We start from the raw sequence: 27893 nt of genomic DNA, 5'->3' as shown, positions 1-27893 counted from the left end.
CTACCCTTTTTCAGTGTGTAAAGACCAGCAGTCCTTGGTTATTATCAACAATTCTTGTCTGTTATTACCACCAATCCTTGGCTGGCTCCACAGCCATAGATGTTTGAGACATACAATTACCTGCTTACCTTCTGGGAATCGAGAGCTGAAAGGGCTCTCACCTTGGACTGCTGTTTATAGGGTTGCAAGAGAGTAGACTTTAGTCATAGTGATTTTCCATCCTGGCCACAATTTGAGTCTGTAACTTTCTTTGAAGGTTCAGTAACAAAAATATTCCACTTGGGTTGTTATTCAGTCAAGAAAGATAAAGTTTCCAAGCCTGTTTGTTAAAAAACAGGAGGTCATTAGATGCCTGTTAGTTCCTGGGAACAGACAGTGTTTCTGATAAGCTCAGGAGGGGCTTAGTCCAAGTGCAGTTCGTCAAGGCTGAGGTCTAATAAGCATTTCTTACATCCTAGTGCAGGGAGAGGCACTGCCACAATCCACACTGGAACTAAAGTTAACTTCTTTGGGCCTGTACAGGAGTCACTTAATTGCAGCCTTCCAGTACCAGAAGGGAGCCTGCAAGAAAGACAGAGATGGACTAGGCATGTAGTGACAGGACAGGGGGGAATGGCTTCACACTAAAAGAGGGTGGGTTTAGATTCAATATTAGGAAGAAATTCTTTAGTGTGAGGGTGGTGAGGCACTGGAACAGTTGCCCAGAGGAGCTGTGGATGCCCCAACCTGAACCTGACAAAAACTTTTATGAAGCTTGATCAAATTTTGAAAACTTTGTCAACTAAAAATAAAGAAAAAAAAGAAAAAGGAAAATCAATAATTTAGTTTTGATGTAATCAAAAGGATATACCTCACTTTGTCACTTTGAAATATTAGATTAGCCTGCCTGCAAAGCACAAGGGCTCTACCTGATTTTGACTGTATTGATACAAATCAGCATGTGCTTCTTTGGGTTTACTCTATTCCCCTCCCACTTACGATTTTCTGAATGACTGATGCTCCTAGAGACTATGGCACCACAGGGGCTTGGCATATGACCATGGTGCCCAAGAACTAACATGCCTGTCAGATTTACTTACACTAGGTTTTATTGCTCTGGTCCTTTGTGCCTCTGCTGTTGTGCCTCCCTTTGGTGGAGTGATTGCACAAAGCTGTTCTGTAAACAGGGTTTCTGTTGTCTTCTGTGTGGGGAAAAATGAGGAAAATATCACACTGTGTTATGAGTAAATTTTATTCTGTAATTATTTCCAGATTAATTGTTCCTTTGCTTTCCTAAGAATTTGCCAAGGATAATTACCACAGCGAGAAAGTGTAAACCAACGAAGAATCAGAACTAGAGTCTTTGACATGGTTTTACTTTTTTGCTTGCAGCAATTTTGGGATTATTTCCATAGTGTTACCACGAGTTTACCTCCTGATCCTTCTTTTTTTGCCTCACTGACTGTTATAGGGTATTATGGGACGTAAAGGCTTCCCTGGCCCACCTGGCCTCCCTGGCACCAGCATACAAGGAGACAAGGTAATCCGGGTTAATGCCATATCTGTTCAGTTTCTTCTAAAACTGTTTCTTAAAGAGACTGCCTTTTTTCTGTCTTTGCTACCAAATCAGTGAACTCCTGCAAATAATAATTTTACACTTAAGTTTCTTATTCAAAAGCTATGCAATATTTACTTTGTTTGCTGTGTTATCAGTATTGTTTGCATCCAATTGCTCTTCTATTGTTCTTGTCATTAAAAATATATTTAACCTGGAGAAAAAAGGCTTGTCTCTGCCACATCTTATTGATTTACTTAGATCTGTGGTTTTCTCTGGGTAGCACTTGTAAGAGGCAGTAACGGGGATCCACTGTGGCAAAATAAGTTAAACAAAATGATGGATATAAATTAAATTAGTCAGTCTCCCATATACTCTTAATTGAGTTTTTACTCACCCAATTCCAGCCACAACTTCTCTCCTTAAAAGGAGAAACACAAACAAGACAACATATTCTGAGCATTCAGTTGTTAAATTGCTTTGTCATAAATGTGTGGAAAAATTATTAAAACTGGAGGCTCCAGTGGAGAACAGCCCAAGTTTTTCCTGTTTTCCTTAAATCAGTGTGCTTAAAATAGAGAATATGATTGAATATTTCTCTGGATCAAGAGTATTGTGCTCAGGTCTCCAGCTCTAAGTGGTCAACCACCGGTGGTTCAGTAAAAGGAGCAATGTTCTAGTTGGGTTAGAAAAGGTGCCTCCCTATACTGTGATTTTGGCTCTAGATACTAAAGCCATCAGGGAATTCACTGGCAAACAGGTCTTCCTTGGAAAACAGTGTCATTCTGAAGCAAACAAACAAACAGATTGTGAAAATGTATGTTGTTTGCAATATGATTCAGAGGAGAATCTTTCTTTGGTTCACTGTGGAATTACTTCATACAAGCTTTACCAGAAAAGCACAGATTTCTTTGGAATTTATTTTATTCAAGACTTACTTTGATTACATCTTCAATGTCTTCCATTTTTATATTTGTGTTCCATCATTTCTGTTTCTATTCTGTAGAGGGCTCTTCCCTTTTTTTTCACTGTGAGGTGTTTCATAGCATAAAAACATACTTTCTTATGTTCTTTCTTTTTCCCTTATTATAGAACTCCCTTTTATGAGTTCTGATTTATCTTGTTTCCAGACTTTCTTAGACAGAGATCTCGACATGGTTAAGAGTCACGACTGTCTAGACCTTTGTTCTGATCTGTTTGCAATTTGGCTCTGTATTAATTGTTATCAGTAATCACAAAGCTAATACATATTGTAATGTGAGGACATAAAAACCTCCTTACTTTCTTTTCTCTTCTTCCTTTGTTTGCTGAATCTCCACAGGCTCTTTGCTGCATTCTTGTGAAAATCAGAAATTTTTTTCCCATTTCTGTATTGCTTTATGGTATAGGAAAACTCTTTCCTTTCTGCCTTTAATAACAATTTCTGTTGTGTTTCCAGAATCTAATATTTGTGTTATATCTTTGTTAATTCTATGGGTATGCAAGGTTAATTATAAAAGCACAATTACCATTCTGAACAAAAATGTTTCAGCAATCAAATGCATCTGATGATACATTAAAAAATATACAGATGACACAATATTATTCTGTTCCTGTGAGAAGGTAAGGGTTACCCAGAATATGCTCAGTGTGCACATATAGACCTCTTTCTCTCTCTCTCTCTCTCTCTCCCCTTGTTTCTCTCTATATATATTTAGATATGCACAGATGTATGTCTGGATGTTATGTTGGCACTGCTATGAAAAAATATCTAAAGCATGTTTTACAAGTGTAGAGAACTCAGTGTCATTATGGAAGCTTTCCAGTGGAAGAAGAGGGTTCACTGACACACTGTCAAACAAAGATATGTTTCTAATGCAAGGATGTGGAATTTAGGGATGTTGGAAAGTAGTGTGTCCTGGTTATGAAATGTCTTTGGGCTTGAAAACAAAACTGTAATGATATGGTGGGTCAAACTCAGCTTCTATTGTTTTTGTAGCAGTCCATGAGTTGTGTAGGTACCATCAGTCTTGCAATTTCTAATTTCTTCCCTTACCAATTGCTTTTTAAAATTATGATTATTTTTATATAATTCTTAGGAGCAGCTTATTTCTGAGCCACTTTTGCAACTGTCTTGCTCTGGTAGCACCGGTTTTCTCCACACACTAATGCTTGTTATCTTCTGTCTATTTCGTCGTTCTATCTCTTCTCATGTCAAACTTCATTCTTTTTGGCCACTCTTCATCAGATTAAAGCTACTCTACTCCTGCATTTGAGCTACCAATATTACTCCAAATATTTTTTTATATATGGAGAAAGATCTTGGTCTGCATATGGTAAGAATGGAATGCCAAAAATGAGTTGGTTTTCAAGTTATTTTATGTTGATAGTTATGTTCACAGATCTTCTTTTTTTATACTTGATTCATTTTCAAAACCACAGTCTAGACATTCTCAGGTCTGCACTCAGTTCATTTTGGTAATACTGGTGGTCAAGTTTGATTTTAATTATGTACATGGATTGAACTGTCAAAGCCATAAATATTTTTAAATTAATACAGCATACTTCTTGGGTTTTACTAAATGTACTGTTATGGAATCCATGATAAAACCTTCTAATGTTGATTGATACTTGTTGCACAAGTAGAGGAAGTAGGATTTGGTTCCACAGTTGATGTTTTAAAGGATGAAACTCACATGCATGCTTGAGAGAAATGTCAGCTGTATGGGTATGAATTTACTTAGAACAGTAGGTCTCATTCAGTTTTCATTGCCTGAACACCATCCTAACAGTGTCAAATGGGCAGCAACAAATGGCAGTAATAAATCTAGTTTTGTTTGGTCTGACATGTATTACTAGTGAATGACCACTGGAATACACAGCATATCCCGATTTTGGTTCACATGCGTGTGCTCTGCAGACCTGCAGAGGTGTTAACCAAGAAGCTGTGTGATGACCCAGGGGGGAGGGATGGTCCATCCCAGTGCCGAACAGCAAGCCTTGGAACAAACTGGCACACTATTTCACTGTGTTTAAAAGCCATTTGCATTAATACCTAAATGAGGACCCCGAGAAGCACAATCCTGCTGAAAAGCAACTTAAAGGAAATTAGATTAAATAGTCACTGTGAGCTCCTATGACAGAAATAAATAAATTGTGCATCCCATCACCTTAGGAGTATTTCCTATTCACAGGAAATCCCCCTAGTGGATCAGCTATGTAATTTGATACATCCACTGTTTTCCAGTCTCCAGCATTTACATCATAGTGTCTGACTTGCTGCTGCTGTAAGAAACTGGGGAGAGGGGAAGTTCTGCTTACAAAGGCAAGAGGCTACTGGTTAGCAGGTCAGGGATAGGTAGCCCTGATGGCAAGCAGAGCTTTTAATTCCCCAAGTCAGGGCTAGTAGATCAAGAGGCACCCACAGGGCAAGGCTATGAAAGCAGTGCTCCAGTGGAGATGTGAACAGTGGTGTGCCTTGGATATCTTTCCTAGCACAGGGCAAGACCACAATGCACCCATGTGCAAACAGAAGCCGTCATCTCAGCAGGATCTCAGTCAGATCTGGAATTCGGACAGGGAAAACCATCCATGGACATGCAGTACACTGCCTTTGAGGAGCTGCATCTCATTGCCTAACTCCTGGTGAATTCCCAGCTCAGGGGAGCCAGGAGCCCTTAGTACAAGGAAGAGAAGGTTGGCTTAGCTGTGCGCTGTGCAGCTGTTTCTCTGCCTGCAGAAATCCATAAGCCCCTATCCAGCACAGCAGGGATAGTCAGTGATCAGTCCTGCTGCACTGGTGCACATTAGGTGAAGGCTGGATAAACTTGGAAACATTTTTGTGTTTCTCTGTCCATTATGAGCAGTATCACCCCTTTAGACCCATTTGTGAGCAGCAATACAAGAATTAGTAAAAGATGCTTCAGAGGGACAAGTGAGAGCTCTTGACTGAAAAGTAGAACAGACTAACCCTGTACTTGCACCTCATAGTTAGGTTTGATACAGGTGGTAACTGCTCCTGATCTCACTGACATTCTCTGGAGCTGGTTTTGATATCGGCACCAAGCACTGCTGTTAAGTGAATTATTTATGTTATGTGAATTATGGTGAAGCATTTATGTACCAGGAAATATAATCAGTTCTAGCTGTGTTTAAAATGCATACAGCAGCTGATCTGTAAAAAACATTTGTGTTACCCTATTAAATAAAGCAAGAAAGTTTCTGGAATCCAGAAGCTATGAAGAATTTTCTGCATGTATATAACAGCTGTGTTTTACAACATTGTGTGCCCACACTGCTAGTATGGACATGCTTCTAAAGTCAAAGTACATGCAGCAGGGCATGTGTAGCAATCCTTATAAACAGTTTTGAGCTTTGTAACTGGACTGATACTCTCTTTTGAATTATCAGCAGAAAAATGCTCTGCTTTCCACACTGTGAAGGGTAGAGATGTCTTCTTATTTACTTAAGATCAGAAAAACTAAGTTTACCCTAGAGAGATCATGAATGTGTGTTTTTAGAGAAAATTTGGTTTGGACCTCATTTTACTGCTTGTAGACAGGATGAATAAGTATCTGAGCCTCTAAGAGGTTACTTTTGTCTTTCATCTCTTTCAGTGGAATGACAAATTTAATTAATCAGGAATTAATAAGGTTCTCATGTATGTTCTGAATCATAGCCAATTGCTTATTTCTCCAGCCTTAGACCAGTTTTGTGTGCTTCATCCCTGCTTTCTCTATGATGCAGAGTGTTCTAAAGTGAATAGAGAACAGCATAGATTTTACATTAATTTTCAGTTAAACTTAAGTTTCATATTCTGCTCAGGGAGAAAAAGGAAGTAAAGGTTCTCCTGGACCAAAAGGATCAATAGGACCTGGCCTTCCTGGACAAAAGGTAAATCCTAAGTTTGAAGTAAGGAGAAAAAAAAAGGGGTTTTCTTCCTTTATTGGTTATTTGGTGTGACAGGTCTTTGAAGAGAAACAGAAGACAAAGACATTACCTTGTTTAGCTAGCAAGGTAGGTACCTACTATTCATTGTCAGCTTTGAAGTCTGTGAAAATCCTGATGGTCATTAAGGACCAGATTACAAAGTAGGATCTAGAATGAGCTCATACCTGTTAGCAGGAGAATAATTCTGTTATTAAAATTATGTATTCAGTTATTTTTTATGTTTTTGGGGTATTACAAAATGTCCTTTTATTTGCCAGTCTCCGACAAAAAAAGGAATCGCTTTAGAATTAATATCATTTAAGGGCTTTGTTTTATTTGACTTGTTTTTTTCTGCAATGGTTGAAGGCCAAGCTTGAATCTTTCCTTACTGAATAACTTCCTGGTTTTTATAAAAGTTGTGATAATTTCCTACACTTAACTATTCACATCTAACAGCTTGGGAGCTTTTATGTGAATATCAAGCTCTTTCACACAGATTCAAATTTCTGCCTCCTAGTTACGTTTTCACTCACATTCCAAATGCCACATACTATAATAATAGCTGCAATATTTTCACTGATCTTCATATTCATCTTGTATATTGGCTAATCTTTGTGACCCAATGTAAATCTCTCCAAGTGACTTTTCTCCAAGCAAACTTTTGTGTTTGCTATTAATATAGCAGTCTTGTCACACATGAAAAGGAATGGTTTAGTTCAGCAGGAATTTTGTATATGAACCAAAAAGATCAGGTTTTAGTATATTTAAGGGTAAGAAAGTAGCACCACCACCACAGTCAGCAAATCATATTTGCTTTCCCATTATTATTAATGCTGACATTAACTTTGATGATGTTCGATTCAATTCATTGACAGGTAATGGAAAGTAATATCCTTTGCTGGATGCTATGATTTTGTAAAATATAATAAGAGCTGTCTTCCAAGACCTTACTTAGTTGAAACTGGTTTTCTTAATGCTGTGGAGAAGCTGTGTACAATTTCCAGATTTACACCGGTTTGAATAAGATCAGAATCAGACTGAGAGTCAAAAGGGTTCTTTAAAACTGGCAACAAACTGGTAACCACAGTGAAGGCTGTAACACAGGAGGTACCTGTGTGATTCCACTGGCTGGATAATAATGAGGAATGATATCAAAATAGACAGTAATCTAGACAAATTCATAAGCTTTAAAATTTCAAGTGAAATGTAAGCTGGTTAGTAATTTCCAGAGAGAAGTAAAAAAACTGTCCTGTACAATCTTCTTCTTTAAAAAAATGTCTAATTTAGAACCTGAATCTTATTTACAATATATTTTATACCTGCATTGTATGAAAACTGTCTCATAATGTTGAAACCTCTCACTTTTTGGAAATCAAAAAGTCTAGTCAGTTGAGGGGAAAAGTGCAGAATTGCTTCTAAATGTGAAACATTGTATTTTCCAATGGATATAACAGTCCAAGCCTGCCTCTTCGTTTGTCCTTTGAAAGCTCACAGGTTTTCATTTGGCTTTTATGCAGAGCTGGTGTGAGTTTCAGCACAGTGGCTGATCTGAGGCAATTATATCTCTCCATAAGTCTAAATTAGCATAGGTCCAGTATAAACATGGTTTTAGAGTTCAAGAAAATCAAAGACCAGTAAATATTATAGATTCTTGGCATTTGCATATAGATGTCTTTACTCCCCCTCAAGAACTAAGGTAAGTTTTCATAGAAATTTCTCAAAGATGCTTTTACTGCCCATTTTGCTTTCTCTGAGAGCCTGCTTTCAGATATTCTCCTTATAATACATACAAGATAAACCATTAATAAAAAGAAAAAACAACAAAACAAGCCAGAAAAATTTATCTTTAAAGCTCATGGAACCTTCCAGCTCTGATAATCAACGAAACTGGAGCTATGACTATATTTAATACAGTTGTTTTAAATTAGGGAGACTATGGAGATAAAGGTGATCCAGGGAGCAAAGGTGCCAAAGGAGAGATTGGAGACCCAGGACCTCCAGGGCCAAAGGTAAAACACATTTTCATGTTACTGAAATTTACAAAATAGAAATTAAGCAAATTGTTAATTATATCACTCTTAATGTTTTCAGGGAAGTGGGGGAAGAAAAGGTGAAGCTGGTCTTTCAGTAAGTATATAAATAAATTATTTGAAGCAATAGTAGTTTATCTGGGGAAAATATTTAAAGGTTATGTGATCTTTATGAGGGTCTTTATGAGATATTGCATTGCCTGCATTTTTGTAAATATATAAATATTTCAGCATTCTTAACACCAGAACACACAACAAGTTAATACTCTTTTTCAGAGAGAAGATGTTATCAGACTTATCAACGAAATATGTGGTAAGCATTACAGTCTGGAAAAAAGTACTTCTGATAAAACAAAGTGAATTTATATTGACTGAATGGATTTCTCCTCTGCATGTTTGTGTGTCAGGATACCACTGATATGAAAACGATGCTCTCTATCTTGCCAGAGCTATACCTGAAGTAATTTGGTCCAGCTCTGTTTCTGTGATCAGTACCAGTAACTAGAAATTAATTCATTAACTGAGTTTTAACTGACTGTAAATCTGATGTGTGAGCTCAATTCATTTTTTGAAGGTGGTTTCTCATAAATTGTCTGAAATGGGTATTTTCTAGGTTGTGGTATCAAATGTAGAGTAATGCCACTGGAACTAGTATTCGTCATTGACAGTTCAGAAAGTGTTGGACCGGATAACTTCAATATTATCAAAACCTTTATGAAAACATTCATTGACAAGGTTTCAGCCAACCACGCTACAACCCGCATCGGCGTCATCAACTTCAGCCACAAAGTGGACCTGGTGTCTTCTCTGAACCAATACACAAGCAAAGAATATCTGAAATCAGCTGTTGATAAGATGCCCTACTTAGGAGAAGGCACATACACAGCTTCTGCTATCCAAGAAGCCATTCGCTTGTTCCAGGCAGCGCGCCCGGCAGTAAGGAAGGTGGCTGTTGTAATAACGGATGGACAAGCGGACAGTCGTGATAAAGTACAACTGGATACTGTAGTAAGAGACGCCCATGCTACAGATATTGAGATATTTGTCATTGGGATTGTTCAAAGGACTGATCCTCATTATGGGGATTTCCTGAAAGAAATGCAGCTCATTGCAACAGACCCTGATGACGAACATGTTTACCAGATAGATGACTTCATAACACTTTCAGGTAAAAGAAACTATTTCATTAAGAGGAAATTTGAAATAAGCATGAAAGGGAGTGTGGCCTCTCCCATGGCCAGGCAAGGCAGCCTACTGAGTGGCAGCTTTTATTTCTCTGTTGGATAAAGCTCACTCTTGTTTCGCATCATCTTTGGCCAAATTAAACCTTTGCCAAATTTTTGCCTCTTGCAGAAACAATAAACTACAAAGAACATCAGTTTTCTAAGCCCAGGTCTTCTTTGGGATACTCCTCTTTTGTGAGAGATTGCATCAGCCTTCCTTCACAGTCCTTTTGTGCTTGGCCATAGTTTCACCCAAGAGAGGTGTAGATTTCCCTCCACCTTGATGTAACATCTCGGACTCTCTCTTTCTTTTGGGCCTTGTCAGTCTTGGAATCCCTCCACTCTCTCTTACAAGCATTCTTTCATTTTTTTGGTTTTTTTCTGAAAGCCATAGGGAAACCTATGCTTTCACCCTGATTCCAGGGAAAAAATGCTGGACCCACACACAAGGGAATGGGATATGATAGACATTGTATATTTCAATGTATGTGGCTTGAAAAAATTCTGTGGCTACAGGTGAAATCAGGAGCAAACCCAGAGGAAATCTATGATGACCTATGAAAAAAAAAGTACATTGACCTAGACTAACTGTAGACCAGCCTATACTTTACCTGAGTATAATCTTATTTTGCTGTGCTGAGACTGTGAATGAAGTTAAGTCTGGATTTAAGGCATTAAGAGGAATCCAAGCTAAGGTTCTGGTTCCAATGGGATTACATTTAGGGCTCTGACTCAGACTTTAGCATTCAATATAAAAATATTCCCATTCACTGGTGTTTTTTATTTTTGCAAATTAGTAGAAAACCATGCCCAGATTTTCTTTTTCTTTCTTACATGTAAAGGCTTTTTTCCCTTCACTCTCATTTTTCATCTGTTTCTTCTTAAAATGACAACATGGCATTAAAATAAAATAGTTCAGAGACTGTGTTGCTTTATTACTTGTCATTTGCATTTTGACATCACTACAAAAGATGGTGTTTCACAAGACCCTGTGATTAAAGGTTTAGGGTTAATACTGCACTAAGAGCTTGTGCTGAATCATTGTGAGTTCTTTTTATTACTATTAAAAAATGTCATCAATTCATTAATCTTTTCAGCTCTTGAAAATAAACTGATCACAAAAATCTGTGAGAATGAGTCTTCAATCTACACCAGAAATTACAATGTGTTATCTCCATCTCCATCTCCATCTCCATCTCCAAGTCTGGAATCTGAAATTCTCAGGGAAGATGCTAATAGCCAGTTACCTAAAATGACTACTTCCGAGACTGCTGTGCTTCCTACAGAAGGAATTGGTTCCCCAGTGAGTAAAGAAGTAATGGTTATCAAATGTTTTTAAAATGTGTGGCTTTATTTGAATTCAAATATTTTACCATCTTTATTTCACCACCTGCCTTTTAATATGCAAATAACATGTCATTTGACCAGACCAATATGTTTGGAAAAAACTTTTAAAGTTAGAGTGAACTTATTTGTTGAGAACAAACATTTACAAAAGAAATAGGGTAATACTGCCTCTTGGTTTCAATAAATGCTAACAGTTCTCACATTTTTTGTAGGTCTTAATTAATCTCAGAAGTGAGTTAGAGCTCCTACATTTCTATTGAGGCATGCACACAGTGGATAAGACATTTATTTATGTGCAAGCTGATTGTTAGTACAATGCTTCTTGTTGTGGCACGCAGTTTCCAGGTTGTTCCCAGCCATATTTCCAAGTTATTAAGCCTTTGGTGTTGTTTCACTTTCCACATTGGGCTGTACTTGTAGGACTCCTTATTTGTTACTCTTCATTCTCCAGCTTAAAATTTCTTCTGACCTGCACTGAGGTTCTGCCCTCCAAAACAGTGCTGCTGCACAGACAGACAGGACAGGGAGAGCTTTAATGCAATAGATAATATTTTCTGCAGGTGTGTATCACCTTAGTTCCCTTATTGGGTCTCCAGTATTTTTCAGCCACTGTTGGGGTATTGGGTTAGGATATTTGTCACCTGTGCAGTAGATCAGCACTAACACCTTAGGGTGTTTTTATTGCTTTGCCTAAAGTAGTCAATGATAAAAGTTGAACTTTGCTTGCCCTTATAACCAGATGGATAAACTGGTTGAAATATTTGATGTGTAAACCTCTGTAGCTGCATGGAATGGATATAGCAGACCATGATACTGGTATTAAAATATTAATTTAATACAGATTAGAGATAATTAAATATTACTGACTTACTGTGGAGGATTCAATGGATTATCCACTTATTAATTATTAAAGATTATTTATCCTTGTGTTATTGTTTATATAATACCGTTCATAATTAAATAGTTCACTTTCAAAATCCAGGTTAATTTCTAAGAATAAGAGCTCCTTTGGTAGGCGTGATTGAGGCTTGTAATACCTCTAGACAGATCTGTGAGACACTGAGGGTCAGTTTTGACATTCTGTATTATTAAGAAAAATAAAAGTAAACCAAGACAGATGCTGACTTTATAAAGCATGTGATAAGAATCAGAAAGGATTCTTAGGTAGGTTCTCAGATATATCAGATAGGATTAGATGCTCACACACTTGGTTCTGGCTGGCTGTGTTTATAGTTAAATCTTCAAACTGTTGAATTACTATCGTATATAAACACAGTCTTTTTGTAGACCTAGAGAAGAAATGCAAAATTTAAGGATTGTATGAATTGTCTGCACCTTTACATTTCACCTAGGCTGAGTTCCAATGACTCTGAAGAGTTTTCTCAAACTGACTTTGTCAGTAGTGGCCTGTAAATGGGAAGATATTGAATAGTGTCAAATTCCTATCTCTTCTCAGTAAGTAATCAATGTCTGATTAAGGCAGCTATTTGTACTATACTGTACTAAGAACCTTGCAAATCTTCTTGAATATACTAAAATTTTAGAGAGGCAATTTTTTATATAATAGTTGTAATTTGAAGACCAGGGTTGACTGCTTAACACTTCTATCAAGGTAAATTTTAAAATTCTAATGATTAGCAACTGGCTGTTAGCCAGAAATATGACAGATTGAAGATGTCAGATCATGCCCAATGAGTGTACTAGATGTTAAGCAGCACTGATTTATCAAAAAATTCCTTCCATTTTTTGTTTTATTAGTATTACAGACTAAGTAGTGACTGGAAATTTGCTTGAATTGAATGAATTCAGCTTAGTGACTAAATTGAAGTCATTACTTTGCCTTTTCATTATGCTCTCATTGTCAGAAAATTATGGTTCCATACTGAGTAATCACTAGAAGAAGGTCCAAACTGACCTGCTGTTAACAGTATTTTTTCACACATTGTTTAGCAAAATTTTCCTGCATAATTCTGTAATTTTTTTTCTCATAGCATCTGAGCCCAGACAGAATTTTAAGATTTTGACTCCTTTTGCAGCATAGTCCATCGCAATCCAGATACACTGAACCTCTGCCATCTGCTCAGGACCACACTGTGACCACCTCCGCTCACAGAGAATCGATACTTCCCCCAGTTTATAACATGTCTGAAATCAAACCCCTAAGTCCAGTTGTCAATCCTTTGTTTGGTGGAACTGCTGCTGAAGATCACCAGCTAGCTGTGTTGCCAACACAGGTAGCAACAACCCAAAAAAGTGAGTAATAAATACTGCCCGCAGATAGCGCGTAGCGAGTCTGTACCAAAAAAAGCGATGAGCAAACCCCACTCCCCCTTCCAATATCATTTAGATTTTATTACTTTTTGTATTTCTGGGTGTTCTGTCTACAGACACTACACACAGTCAGAGCCAGATTTTCAGACTCAGATGATACCCTTGTGTACCAACTGCATGCTTAGGTATTTCAATAGCAGCTTGATTCTTGCATCAGGATTTAGGCAGTCTTATTTCCAACTGATCCTGTGTATTTTTAGGCCTGTTCAGGTAAGTCATTAATGGAAATGGAATTTGGCCAGGCACTACAAGAAAGAAAAAAAAAAGAGATGCTTTTCTTACTGAAGGAGGCACTTCTAAGATAACAACTTATCCCCAGAATCCAAGCTAACTTTTACTGATGCACTTTCAGATCCAAGGTGCTTGGAACCTATGAAACCAGGGGATTGTTGGGACTACGTGGTGAAATGGTATTATGACAAGAATGGCAATTCTTGTGGCCAGTTCTGGTATGGAGGTTGTAATGGTACCAACAACAGATTTGAAACAGAAAAAGAATGTCGAGAAACCTGTGTTGATTGATTAATAAGTAAGTTTTCTCCTTCAGGTCCTCCCTCGATCACTTCTTTTCCCCCTTATGTTTTATTTTACATTAATCAAAATTCAGTTTTCCTTTTCAACTCACAGCCTATGCAGTCAATATCACAAGGTCCTTCTGCAACTTCTTGCAGTCACTCCTTTTCTTTACAACTTTACTACTGCTACTTAACTACTTTAAAGGGACACAATATTGTCACCAACTCCAACTTTGTCACCTCCCTATTTACTCCCTTCCCTAGATAACTTATTATTATCTTGAGTAGGACAGACCACGGCATCCATCCTTCAGTGACATCTGTCAACTGACCATTTATCCCCTTTTTTTGTTTTATTCTTTTCACAACTTACAAGTTACAAGACTGTCTCTCTCAAATCAATGCAATTTTCCTTTGGGGAGGGACCTTACATTTTGGAAATCCAGTCAGCCTATACTGGCTATCTTAGATCCACATTCTTAGGGAGCGAGGAATGGCCTTCAGAGAGGTTATTTATCAATAGTGCAAAAGTGCCTTTACAAAAGCCATATAACTCATCCCCAATAACTTGCATTAAATACTCTATTTCGACTTTCAGTACAGGAAAATTTTATTGACCTGCAGAGCATGTTTTTCAAAACTTTTCAGGAAAATTAAACAATTTCTTATTTATTCTAGAAATTACTTCTGTTGGGAACTTTTGAAGCTGGAAGTTCATGTGTTCTGAGGAAGAACTGGCTGAGAAGAATCCAAAATGAAGTGTTAGCATGAAGTTATTGCTTCTGCACTTTATTGCTTTCCCCACTACGGTCTGCATGTTAACCAGATTCCTGTATAATGTACGCTATCTGCAACACCATAGCAATAACTTGGGATCACACATACAGACACACCTTTTCCCTCCGAATTTACAGTAACTTGATACTACTCCACATGGCAATAATGAGATTCTGTTTTTCAGATTAAAATGTCAAAACTGTTTACATTTAGTTCTTAATGACAGAGGTCTCTTAGTCTCGTGGAAGAATAAAATATGCTCTAGTTTTAAACAATAGTAAGTTGTTCCTGAAATTAGCCCTCTTAATACAGCATTTAGAGACATAAATAAAGATTTCTATTAATTAGAGTTCCTCTCTGGAATGTAAGTAACACAGCTATAGGTGATTAAATAGGGGTTTTGTCCATTAGTAAAGCACACTTAGATTAACATCCAAAACACACATTAAAAACAGGATTCTTCATGTCCTTTAGGATAGTCAGTACATTTCAATTTCTCAGGGCCTCTGGGTTAAAAAAAAAAAAAAGTATTTCACTCTAATATATGCTACTAAACCAAAAAAGGGAAAACCACTGAAAGATGTATACTAATGTTTACTCATATCCTTTCTATTTTTAGCCATAATCCTATATAAGCACGTTGTTAAAACTGAAAATGACAAACATATGATTAAAATGGAAAGTAATACCTGATGAAGAGTCATGCATCATTATTTCTTCATAAACAAAAGACTAGAATCTACACAGTCAGTATGGACAATACTTGATGTGTTTAAACAATTCCTTACACAATTTGTGAACAAATGACAGGATGTACCTTGCAAAATGAGCTTTTTTTGCAGCAAATAGGATGCAAACCTAATTCTATGGAAATCAGTGCTTGAAGAAGAGTTTAAAAGTTTTAAATTTTTTTCCCAAAAATCTGACCTTTTAAAATAAGTTTGAAGTTAGAAATGAAATAAACTGAGAACAGCCCCAGAAAACATCCTGTTCTTATTCTCAGAACTAAAATGATGATGATATACTTATACTAAAATGATGATCTCTCAAAAAACCTCCGAGGGCACAATTAATTTCTGTGTGACATGGACCAATAAAAGAGAAACATACTACCTTGTACTATGCATACTATGAAGATCTCCTTAATCCTACCAGGAATATTTTACATTTAGCTGCACCTGGAAACTCACAGCAGCAAAGCCCACTGGAGTTGCAAGAAAGCCTAGGAATCTGCAAGATCTTTCAAATCTGTTCTAATCTTGTGTGCTTGGGCAGTTGCTTGAGGGATGGGATTAGCTGTGTGTTCAGCTCCAGATCTCCAGACAAAGAAATACATCTGTCTAAGAAATATTGAGAATAATGAGTTTGGGAATAAATGTGACAATGTAGGTTATGGGTTTGCAATATCTTCTATAACGTTTAGTGAAAACCTTTCTGGTAAATCTGACAAGCTTTAGTAAGTACAAAGAATGACATCATTTGTTACTTAAGGTTATAAAACAAGCAGTTACTCTTTAACATGCACACAAGGACTCATTTTAATGCAGTTAAACCGGTGTTATACAAAAGACCACTGCTTTATTTTTCACTTTTATGTAGAGTTGACTAAGCCTTTTGTAGCAAAGAGGGAAAAGTGAAGGCTATAAGGTTGTTTTAAAAGTTGTATGCTGTTCAAATCAGATTATCCTGAAACGAGCATCCTTTTCTGTTTGGGTCTTTTTGTGTATCTCCAGACTGCAAACTCTGAAGGTATGCTCTGATATATAGAAAAACTATGGAAAAGCACATAACTGCCTCCTGAAAGGACTCTTCTCTAAATCTGCATCAGCAATGACTGGCAGCATTGGCTCCCGTCTTCTCAAAGGTGTCATGGGGCAATAAACCAGGAGAGGGCCCTGCTTGCCAAACATCCACTGTTTTATTCCCGGCTAGAGTAAAATCATGCAAGATCATTGCTGAGAGCATTACAGTTTTCACTGAAAAAAAACCAAACCTTTATTTTTGTCACGGCCAAATTTTAAAAGCAAAAGTAGTTTAATCATTAAATCCTTAAATCTTCTGCTGGACTGGGCCAAATGCTATAAACCATAAAATCTAAGAGTAGTGAGTAACAGAGACTTTTCTATAGAACTGATCATTATAAGATAAATTCTTTTTTTGACATCCTTGATTTTAAGAGTTCAGATTAAGACTCAGAAAATTACCAGGAAAATAGTGCTCCATTTGCTCAACATAGAACAGCAGCAGCTTTTCCCTTTGAGAAGCTCTACCAGTCTCTTGTTAATGAGTATCAGATGGAATTCATCTTTTACCTTAACCCTTTACTCAGTCGCTGTCCGTCCCTAGGACTCATTTAGACATTAATAAAACTGCCTCTGCATTGACCTTCCTGCTGTCTGCACTCCTCTGTTTCTTTCACATCTTCAAATTTCCTCTCTTACCCTAAATTGACTGAAGATATGCAACATTTCCTGCACTGCAGTTTTGAACATCCTTGGAAAACTGATTAACATTTTTCCTCATTCAGAAGCTGCCATCAAAGACATTCCTTGAAGGGGAAAATGGAAATAAAAAGAAAAAGAAAGAAGAAGAAAAAGACTAAGAAAAAGAAACCAAAAATGTTACTATTGATAGCATAGCTGAGACCAACATCCACATTTGTAAAGAAACATTTTATGGACAGCATAGATTTAGTGCCACATGCCTGCACTTCTTTTCCTTGGTTGCTTCCTGAATTCTTTTGATACCATCTGTACATACAGCACACCCTTCTCAAAGCCTGCAAGGGCATCACAACACACAGTTACAGGCACGTTCTCACAGGTAACTTGATGGTTCTCCTTTTATTAACAAAACAAACAACTCCTCCTGCTGCACCCCTCAGTGAAAGGGCCAAAGCATTCATGGGCAGGTGTGTGGGCTGGGACTCCCCAGCTCTACTGGCAAGTAGAGCAATTTTTCTGCTGACACATGAGAAACTGTAGGTTCAGCACTGAGATCTTAGACATCGCTGTCACTCCTCCTGTAGCTTCTTTTCAGTCATTCTTTAAAATCATTTCTGTCTCCCTAGGCTGACCTTTTACCTTCCAGTTGTAGAACTCTTCCAAGTGCTGCTGAAGTCAAACTGCAGCAGATCAAGGTTTTGAAATTCCACAGGCAAACATAAGGAGACAGCTACCATACTTGATAACTAGACAAAGAAATATTAATTATAAATTATATTTAGTTACTAGATTTTTTGCTTGAGACTGCCTTAAATATAAGGGTTTTTATTTCCAGGGGTATTATTATATCTTTTCATTGACCTGAACCAGTTCTAAGCTTCAGGGATAAGTGAAACTCAAATTTTGAGCCAAATGCTACTGAAGTGTGACTTTTTTCCTAACCAGGAATATGTAGAAATTCAGACAAATGGGTAAGTCTCTAAAACATACTCCATAAAGGTTTTCTGTTTTGGCTTTCTAATGTATGTAAGACCTATTTTAGAGCAATTTGTAAGATAAAAGAAGGAGAGCCCATTGTCCCACAATCTCTCCTTTTAGCAGCTGCAACCTTCCTACATGTGGACAGGGAGACTTCTTGCATTTTTTTGGTTTGGCAAAAGGGATCACCAACATCTGGCATGGTTAACCCTGGGGCACAAAGAAAACTATTTCTTATTATAAAAATAGTGGTCAATAAGGACTTTGACAAGAATCAATCTGGCAAGCACAAGCTCAACATGTGAGTAAAACCCCCAAAGAGTTTTGGATCAGCTTTAAAATAACTCAGCTAATCCCAAATGCTACTGGAATCGTTTTGACTGGCTCAGCAGCTTAAAGCTTTCAGGACAGTTAAAAAAACCTGCCAGAGCAGTAAATAAATGATCAGTAAATCAAAAAGGACCCCAGGATGTGCCCTCAGTAGCAGGGGTTGGGAAGAGGGACTGCAGGGGAGATGCTCAGCACCGGAAAGCAGGATTTCAGAGAAGGATTTCAGGGATTTTGTGGCCTGATTGCTGCCTGCTGGCCCTGGGGTGCCTTGGGCTGGCTGAGCACACAGGCATGGGTGGGGAGATTGAGGCTGGGGATAGATGTTTCCATGGAAAGCAAACAGCTAGTAATTCTTCTGAATTACATTCATGACATAATTGTCAATCTCAGCTACTTCTTACTTCATTCAGGGCAACTCCCTAGTGCATCATGTTTTCTCAAAGGACAGCTTCTATCAGTCTTAACTACATTCTAAATTGATAGGTAAGATATATTTCTGCTGACCAGACAGGCAGTATTTTCCAATTAATTAACACATAATGAGATTCACATATAAAATCTGGGTTTGAAAATTAATATTTTTATTTCAAGGTCCTTCGGGGAACTACGATTGGGATGTTTTTAGTCTGCACACAACGTAACTGAACAGATCATAAGTGACTAGAGGCAAAGGCAGCCAAAATACACAGTATCTGTAATAACTGGAAAGTGTACTGATGAGGGCAGTGCTGGAGGCAGCACTGCGTTCCACCTGAAGGGAATAATCATGTTTGCAAGTAGAAATCTTCCATTCTTTTTCCATATGGACTGTACAATATAGTCAACCAAAAGTCACAGTACTTGCTGGACATTCTAGAGGACACAAGTGAATGTGTCTGAATGAAAACCTTCCTTTGGGCAGAGTTGTTGAGAATTTAGCAGTCATATGTCAGGCTTTTTTGAGATTTTTTTTTACACTCAGTGATGTCTGATCTGTTTACAGTTCATAAGCTGGTTGAAGCTTTCCTTTTTATGAGGAGAAAATCATCCAACAAAAGTTCCCCTAAATAAGTTGAAGTCCACGTCAGTAATTTAGGTTATCATGGAGTAATGATGTGGTACTGGTCCTCAAGTCAAGCATAACAGAACTTGTTGTGTCAGCAAGAAGATATCCCAGCACCTTAAATGATGCAGCTGCAGTACAGGGTTCCAAGGACCACAGTATTACCCTGCGGTGTCACCAGGAGGAAAACAACAAAATGCCTCTGTAAAACAAACAGCAAGTCATCAACAGGTTTTTAGAAGGAATATCGAAGTAACAACTTCCAAAACTCAGCTCAGCAGCAGAAGCTGCTTAAATTACCTCTTAATTCATCTCACAGCTTACATTTTCTACCAGCCACTGTAGCTTCTCCTTGGTCTCTTTGTCAAATTCATAAGTTCTCTTACAACTGGCTTAACCTGAACGTTGTGTAAACAGGATGTTCCACAAACCAGATTCTGAACATTGCAGGGTCAAGGTATTTACACCAAGCAGGAACCCAGCTGTAAAAAGGGCCTGTATGCACTCACTTTACCATAGTATGAAGGCCAAAGAGCAACATATCCCATAATCATATTGTGAATGCCCTTGCAGAACCCTGCTTCATCTGTAATGGTTGCAATATTGCTGAATCTAGCAAGTCAAGAAAAAAATCTAACAGTCAGTCAATAAATAAATGAAAAGTGAAGGGCTCCAGAACTCATGAGCTGGTGTCCAAGGCAGTGCAGCAGGTCTGAGACAGGAGTAAAGATTTCAGTCTCTGCTTCTGGATTTTGCCTCAATACACCCAGCATGACCACTCCTGGATACAACCTGGGGCACAAGCTGAACCTGCCCCTCCACTCAGCTCAAACTCAGCATGTCCCAACACACTAATTCTCTGCAAAGCTTCTGATGTTACAGCCCTCAGAACAAGGCTTCATTCAGTACATCATTTCACTAAACTCCTCTCTCTTTTTTCTTTTTAACTGGTATATTTTGCACAGGGAAATATTTTTACTTTTATTTATCTTAGACTTTTTTCTGCAGCATCCTGTTCTGTAATGAGAGCCTGCTCCAGCACTGCCTATTCATCACACAGCTGCAATGGGAGAGGGAAGCATTAACATCAGATCTAGAAGTTATTTATGATATTTATAAAATTCATTCAAACGGTCGCAACAGGATCATTCTCACCCTCATTTTCACACTGGTGACATGCTAGTAGCGCTCCTTGGTCTCCAACTTTCTCATGAAGGGAAAAGAAGGGGCAGACACTGATCTCTTCTCTGTGGTAACCAGTGTCAGGACCTGAGGGAATGACCTGAAGTTGTGTCGGGGTGGTTTAGGTTGGATATTAGACAAAAGTTCTTCACCCACAGGGTGGGTGGGCACTGGAACAGGCTCCCCAGGGAAGTGGTCACAGCACCAAGCCTGGCAGAATTCAAGAAGTGTTCAGACAATGCTCTCAGGCTCATGGTGTTTACTCTTGGGACTGGTTCTGTGCAGGACAAGGAGCTGGACTTTGATCCTTGTGGATCTCTCCCAACTCAGGATAATCTGTGAATCCATGATCTCCACCTTGTGAAAAACGAGGTTCACTCTCCTGTGAGAATTTAAAGGGTTTAATATAAAGACAATAAGAGACACATAAAATAAAGCAAAGGGGTAACGGCCGGGTGCCTTGGTGCTCTGCCAAGAGCACACCTGATGCTCGAGGTGAGTCCTTTTTATACCATTTTTACTGTCTGTTCCTTATTCATATTAAAACTTTTCCTGGAGCTGTTCTGCATGGCCACTCCTTGGTTCCACCTTTTTAGAGCATGCGTATTCTTCTGCCCTGCGGTTTTATTTCTCTTGATTCTTGGGGTTGGGCCCGCTAGGCAAGAGTCAATGGTAGGGTGGATCTCTTAATTCTCCAGACAGTCAGGGCTGATTGCAGCTTTGGGCCTCTTCGTCTCTCCGGGCAGAGCGGTGATAACGGCTCTTGGACTCTCCTGGCCGCAGTTCTCCGGGCAGAGCAGCCCTTGGGCCCTTTTGTTCCCTGGACAAAGTGTTGATTAGCAGCTCCTTGGGCCTCATCCCCTGTTCCCTTGGAGGTTATCTTACTTGCTCACACTTGCTAACATTCTTGCTAAAAAGAGAGAAAACTACATCCACACAGCAAAAAGCATTTCTAACATTATATAATATCTACCTTTATACTTTGCGAGAAGCCAACATAATATATGTTTATAACAACCTCCTCTCAGGCAGTCTACTTGCTACCTGGTTACGACAGGGTAGCAAGCATTTTTTTTTGGCAATCCCTCCTGTAGGTCTCAATGTACAGTTTTTGGATACTGGCTGTGTTTCTCTAACTGTGCTTTCTTTAACCAGCTTGCTTCCTGATCTAATACTGAGCAGATGTATTTGTGAAACAGCAGTGAATTGCTAAATATCAGCATAATGCTGAAGTGAACATCAAGGGAAAGTGTTTCCTGCCTTGTTGCATTTGTTTCCTGTTCTTTATGCATGTGCTTTTTAAGAATTACAAGTAATTTGTAAGCACTGGACTTAAGCTATGCACAGGTGCTACAGGCAGCACATACCCCACTTTATTACTTCCAATGTAGGAAAAAAAATTTTGGATCCTGTTCTCACATTGCCTATAATCACTTTTTATGTCATTTTTAACAGCAGATATCTGCTGGCTGTCAGAGATTAGAAGTTTTTGTAACAGAAAAAGGAACTGTGCCCATAGCAGGGTTAACCTTCTAGCTCTGCCTGGCAAGGAAATGCGAGCTCATTATTCAGCAAGCAGTAGGCATGGTAATTGTACAGGGACAGAGAGAGAAGGGGACCTTGGGACCCATAAACCCCAGTGTGCATTAACCAGGACACAACACTGGAAGGAGGGCAAACTCATAGTTAGTAATGCAGTCTAGCAGAACAATTCCTTTCCCACATGATGGAAATGGCACAGACAAAAAAGATAGTTTAACCACCCTTCTATAAAATGGGACTATAAAGAGATGTTTTGTGTAGTGCTACTTAGAATGATAAGCAGAAGTTTCACAATACCACTGTTCCTCTGGAAGGAAAGGGAGAACATGAAGAGTCATAAAGGGTAAGATGGGCACAATCCAGAGCTGCTGATGGTCAGGCAGGGCTCTCTGGGCTGCAGAAGGGAGCTGAATGCAAAGCAGCAGCAGGGCCCAACAAGATATGGAGGAGCTGAAGGTAAAACATGCAGATGCAAAATATATGCAAAGCTTATGTTTTCAGGATTGTAGGATAATTCAGATAGGAAAAGACCACAGAAACCATCCAGTCCATTCAGGATTCCCTCTCAAAGGAGAGTCAACTACAAAGTCAGATTGCATTACTCAAGCTTCTAAACTCCTGCATACAGGCAAATATCCTAGGAAAGTGAGTCTCATCCTCAAACCTGATCCTCTTGAAGAGTCCAAAGCTCCCGCGGGCAGTCAGGGGGAGAGGTCAGGCAGGTATTAAATACAGAATGTGCTGGGTGGCAGCAGGAAGTAAAAAGCACTGCAGCTGTATGCAGAAAACCCGCTGTGAAGGTGTTCCCTTGATGAGGTGCTCCTGTCGAAACATTTTGGAGTTCAGCCATCCAGGCACATTACAAAAGTGTAAAATCTAAAGGGATTGTCCTCTCTTCTACTGACTGATAACTAGCATGGGACATGCACATTCCTCATACCAGCATTTTTCTTACCTTATGCTCATCTTAGAGACAATACTCCTACATACACAATTATATATTGAAAAGCCAAAGGACTAGGTGGTCCAGCTGAGCATGTGTAATTAACCTTTGTTTAACTGCAAAAGCCATAGGAAATCTGCTAAAGTTTTTGGTTCATTTATATGCTACAATAGCTTTCTCAGTCTCTCCTGGGCCCAGACATCTAGCCCACAAATATGTGTGGCTAATAGGACACAGCAAATCTTTTCCAACCATACTTTCATATTTTTTTTTCATCCTATTAAACAATTGTAATAGTTTCCTCATTTTGCCCTGATGTCAGGAATAAAATTCCTAGATGCTGCATGTAAGAGAAACTTGTGCTCCCTTCACTTCTTCGAGGCTCACAAGGACACAGAGTTCAGGGTGGCAGCTCACCACCTGTACCTATGGATCTTTTAGAAAGCTTTTGCTTTTATAATAGATGTAAAACCTACAACTCTGACTCACGAAACAAAACAAACAAAAAGTAATTCAGCAACACTGAAACTCTTTGCTGCAGGACCGACCAGTGTGGCAAAGACCAGATCAAACCAGAGAGCCACCACACATCTGAAAGGCTCTGGTTCCCAGTTGGTATTGCTGACACTCCTTCAACCAGAAGTGCTGGCCAACACATGGAGTGGCACAACTGGGAATTTTCTGCAATTACAATAGGTTTATATGAAATAATCAAGGCTCTGTGAATCTAACTTATTCTCCTGGAGAAAGTACTAGAAGTTGGACAATTACTAATGAGACTCAAATGCTACTTTTGTATAGTTTTAAAGCAAGAAGATAGAACTGATGCATGACACTTCTCCCACTGGGAACAGTATGAATTTGTGAATATTCAGATCTACATTTGATAAGACAACTTCTGGTTTTGATAAGACAATTTCGGCATTTAGACATCATGACACTTACTCAAAAAGAAGACACGTCCAGTGCCTTTTGGGAAATATTTCCTTGAATGAGTCTGAACAAGACATATGAAATGCAGCTTTGGAAGCTGGCGAAGATAAAGCGCACAGAGCCCAAGCTGGCTGACAGGGAAATAGTTTAAAAGCAGGATGCCGTTGATTAGACAGACAAATGATGTTTTAATCTGGGTAAACAGACACAACCCATTCTCTGAAAAAAAGCCTGAGTAACATTGAACAGGAATAGGAACAAAGGCTTCATTGTCCCCAGGGAAGCACTGCCAGCTTCTGAACAGCAGAGTTTGTTTTTCTAAATGGTGTTTGAAAATTTGGTTTAGACATGATTACCCTACCTGTCCTTGAAACACTAACCATATTTCAGCTATGATTTCAACAGAGCCTAGAGTGGAATATGTGAACCTGCTGTTTTTAATGGTAAATCATCAAATGCTGGTGAAACACTCTCCTGTGCTGGGAAAAATTTCAGGTCCTCGGGTGTGATTTTAATTTAATTTAGGATTAATCCCTGCAGAGTGGTCATCTGGATTACAAATCTGGGAAGGATATAGGCTCCAGTTTACAGCCACATCCTCCACTTGAGAAATAGCCGGAGAACAGACATTTAATAGTACTCCCACATTTAGTGTAACTAGATTGAATAAAACACTCATTTAAAAAATTAATTAGAATATCTATTTGTTTTGATTTCTGCCAAGTACTCACTTGGCCTTAAGTTAGCATTTGTGTTAAATCTTATGCTCTCCATCTCCAGGGGCAGGAAGTAGGAAGACAGCACTTAAGAGCACAACATTTGGGTGATTCCCAGTTAAGAACTCATGTGGGACAGTGAAAGAAAAAACACAGCAAAAATCATAGTCCAAGGTTTTAAAGCTGCAGGGTACTAATGCACATTAATTCCTAACTTTTTTATCAGTTCTTGGACAGAGGAGGAAGAGTCAAAACCTTGACTCTTTGAGACCATGTAGGATCCAGATCTGTTGGGGAACACTAAAAGCACAGGGTGGAACTGGGAAGTAGCAGCACCAGGAGGCTGCTCTGGTTCTTTAGGTGATTGAAGCTACTGACAAAGCTCCTTTCCTTGCAGTCAGTTAGAATTTTATCCTAGGAGGGGAAAGGAATGAGAAGGTGGCAAGGAGTTGCTGGAAGCCAGGTTAGAAATTCAAAGAAGCAAACCAGCCTTTTTGACTTCAAGATGCCAAAGTGGTGGGTTCACAGACATCACAGTGTGGTTTTGTACAACTGAAGAACAGTTAACTGCAAACTTACATACCTGCTCAAGTAAAACAGAGCTTAAATGAAAGAAAATAAGCAAGCTGCTCACATTAACTTTTTTTTTAATAAACGTTCCTGTGAAACTCCCATCTCTATTCAGATACGAATTTGAAACTCTGTTGCCACGTAGTCATCTTTGCAAAAGACTGTTCACCTCTGTGCAAAAGTGAAAAGTAAGATAGTGACTTCAGCAACACTCAGAAGACAGTTGGAAAGCTCATGTTCCTTTTCAGACAAGATTGCTACAAATAATTCCCTCTTCTCCAAGGAGAAGATTTTTCATGCTGCTTTAGCACAACTGGCTGCTGGAGTCTCGAGCCAGTCCACCTATTCATCCTACCAAACTGAGAAGTATTTTAGCATTAAATGATAAAACCTGGTTCCAACTCTTGCTCTGGAAGTGATTGGCTTTAGGCTGACTTTAAAACCTGTTGTAAGCCAGTAGGTTTCCTTGCAGGCAGGTCTGTCTGTGGGATCACAGTCTTCAGCTCCAGCTGGTACCAGGTACTCCTCAAACAGCACTTTGCAGATCAGGTGGTGGAACTATTGAAAGAAAAAGGAAACTAAAAAGAAGAGAAAAAGATGGGAAGGTTTAAAAGACAAATCACACCCCTAAAGAAGGGAACACCTGAGCTATGGCAAAAGGATTGACACTTTCTTATCCCCACAGGTATGTAACACAGAACTGGATGACGCTTTCGTCAGTACAGTGTAGGCTCCAGCACTTGAGGCTTCAGTCTCCCTAAATAAAACAGAGCTTACAGAAGAGCATTTCTGGGAGAGGAAGGAAAAAAGGGGCTGTACTTGTCTTGTAGTTTTGCAACAAAGGAGGAATGTTATACACAATAGAACAGGGGGCTGAAGAAGTCTGAAGAGTTAAAAGGAGAGTGTGTGGGTCACAGCTCAAAACCACATCGGGTACGAATTCCAGTGTTAACAAAAACGTACACAGAATTAGCCTCCCTGCAATGTTCTTTTTACTAATCAGTGACAAGAGCACCTTTACAATTTATTTTTATTGCCATTTTAAGAAGTCTTGCAGGACTATATATTAGAAAGCCAAAAAAATTAAGATCTCAGGCTACATTTCTGAATTAAATAACCACTTTTCCTTTAAGAATGCCAAATATCATCCTAACCTAGAAGTGAGATCCCACGATCCATCTGTTTTCCCAAATCTGTGTTAAATTTCTTCATATGTGGAACAATGAAAATGTTCACTGCAGAGCTCTGATTTTCTCACTTACTCCTCATATTGTCAGAAAAAGCTCCTCACCACCAAATTTCAGGAACTCATGGGGCTTAAGGTGAAACACTGTCAGAAAGGAAGAAAGGCTGCTAAACATTCAGGAGCAAGAGCTGGAAAGAGCAATACACAAGCTTATCGTCCCTGCAGCTTAGAACAAACCTAGCAGTTCCTGGGTGTAAAATGTTTACATACTTTTTAGTTGGCACTAGTGCACAGGGAAGAGCTCTAGGAAAATTCCCTTGAGCCACTGAAGCTTTCTGTTAGCTGGCTACAAGAGCTTACCGTCGTTTATGGACATTTCACTGTGCCTACAACTTCTGGTAATAAAATGGGTGAGTCTGTTATATATTAATATAAAAAAGACCTGAAAAAGCAAGCAAAGCAAACACACACTTAGGAAACAGTTTTCCTCCAGAGTAGCAGCTGTAGCTTTTGCTTTGCTCCAGCACTCGCACTGGCCTGCAATGTGCTGGATGTAGTCTGATCCTGGCAGTTTGAAAGTTACAGCAGCACCACATAAAAACATAATCTGTGCCTGAAACCTGAGAGGAGCTTTTATGGTCTGTTCAATTGGCTCTTGTTCCCTTTAATATGCCAGCTTTGGAGCTCAGTTAAACTGGTTGTCACCCGCTTCCTGCACTTTGAAATGAAACAGTTAATTAATCCAGGTTAATGGTATTAGCAGGGTCTATTACAGTACTTAAGGTAAAGACACACAGCTGTACTGAGCTTGTGCCAACACCTTGTCCAACAACCAGCGTTCCAGATGTAAAGACACCTCCCAGCTGCCTAAGTGCCAGCATTTTTACTGCTGAATGCTGTTCTGCACAAACATCTAGGTTAGAAAGCACAACTTTTAAATCTTAACAGGACCTTTTTTCAGAAATAAGAGGCTCACTGAAAGAATAACACCTCTTTTTTTTAAAAAAAGTGGTTAATTTTGGACAGTCTTTCTTTAGTTTTGAGGTATTGGTTGTAGTCAGTTCACTCAGGCATCTGTAATAATGTGGAGACACTGAAGAATCAGGACAATGCAGAAACAACTGCCTACTTATGTGAGTCTGAATCTGGTACTAGCACTCACTCATTTTACACTTCAAAAATCTTGCTATTTGTTAATAGCATAAATATAGAATCACAGAATCATAGGAAGTGAGAGAAGCTTTTTGAATTTCCTGTACCCACCCAAGAAAGAAACCAAGAACATTTTTATTGGACTAAGCTGTGCTGCTATGCAACACCATTAGCATGCAGAGGGGTAAATGAAGACAGACATGAACTGTG

General features: G+C 38.8%; 1 protein-coding gene across 3 annotated transcripts in view; it reads left to right on the top strand.

The window, feature by feature from the left end:
* LOC138106426 (collagen alpha-1(XXVIII) chain-like) overlaps window positions 1-16110 on the top strand; it is a 69774-nt gene extending 53664 nt beyond the window's left edge. For 2 of the 3 annotated variants that reach the window (XM_069007007.1, XM_069007008.1), the window contains 10 exons: window positions 1451-1519; window positions 6338-6406; window positions 8371-8451; window positions 8534-8569; window positions 8749-8785; window positions 9086-9640; window positions 10793-10998; window positions 13079-13295; window positions 13726-13902; window positions 14567-16108. In XM_069007007.1, the coding sequence (XP_068863108.1) occupies window positions 1451-1519; window positions 6338-6406; window positions 8371-8451; window positions 8534-8569; window positions 8749-8785; window positions 9086-9640; window positions 10793-10998; window positions 13079-13295; window positions 13726-13895 (1440 nt within the window). In that variant the 3' untranslated portion in view covers window positions 13896-13902; window positions 14567-16108. Of the gene's footprint in view, window positions 1-1450; window positions 1520-6337; window positions 6407-8370; window positions 8452-8533; window positions 8570-8748; window positions 8786-9085; window positions 9641-10792; window positions 10999-13078; window positions 13296-13725; window positions 13903-14566 lie in introns of all 3 variants that reach the window. The other variant, XM_069007009.1, reaches the window with a different exon arrangement.
* The last annotated feature ends 11783 nt before the right edge of the window (window positions 16111-27893 follow it).

The sequence above is a fragment of the Aphelocoma coerulescens genome, chromosome 2 (genome assembly GCF_041296385.1).
Source record: "Aphelocoma coerulescens isolate FSJ_1873_10779 chromosome 2, UR_Acoe_1.0, whole genome shotgun sequence".
Lineage (NCBI taxonomy): Eukaryota > Metazoa > Chordata > Aves > Passeriformes > Corvidae > Aphelocoma > Aphelocoma coerulescens.
Note: the sequence above shows the minus strand (reverse complement) of the source record. Positions and strands in the feature narration are given on the sequence as shown.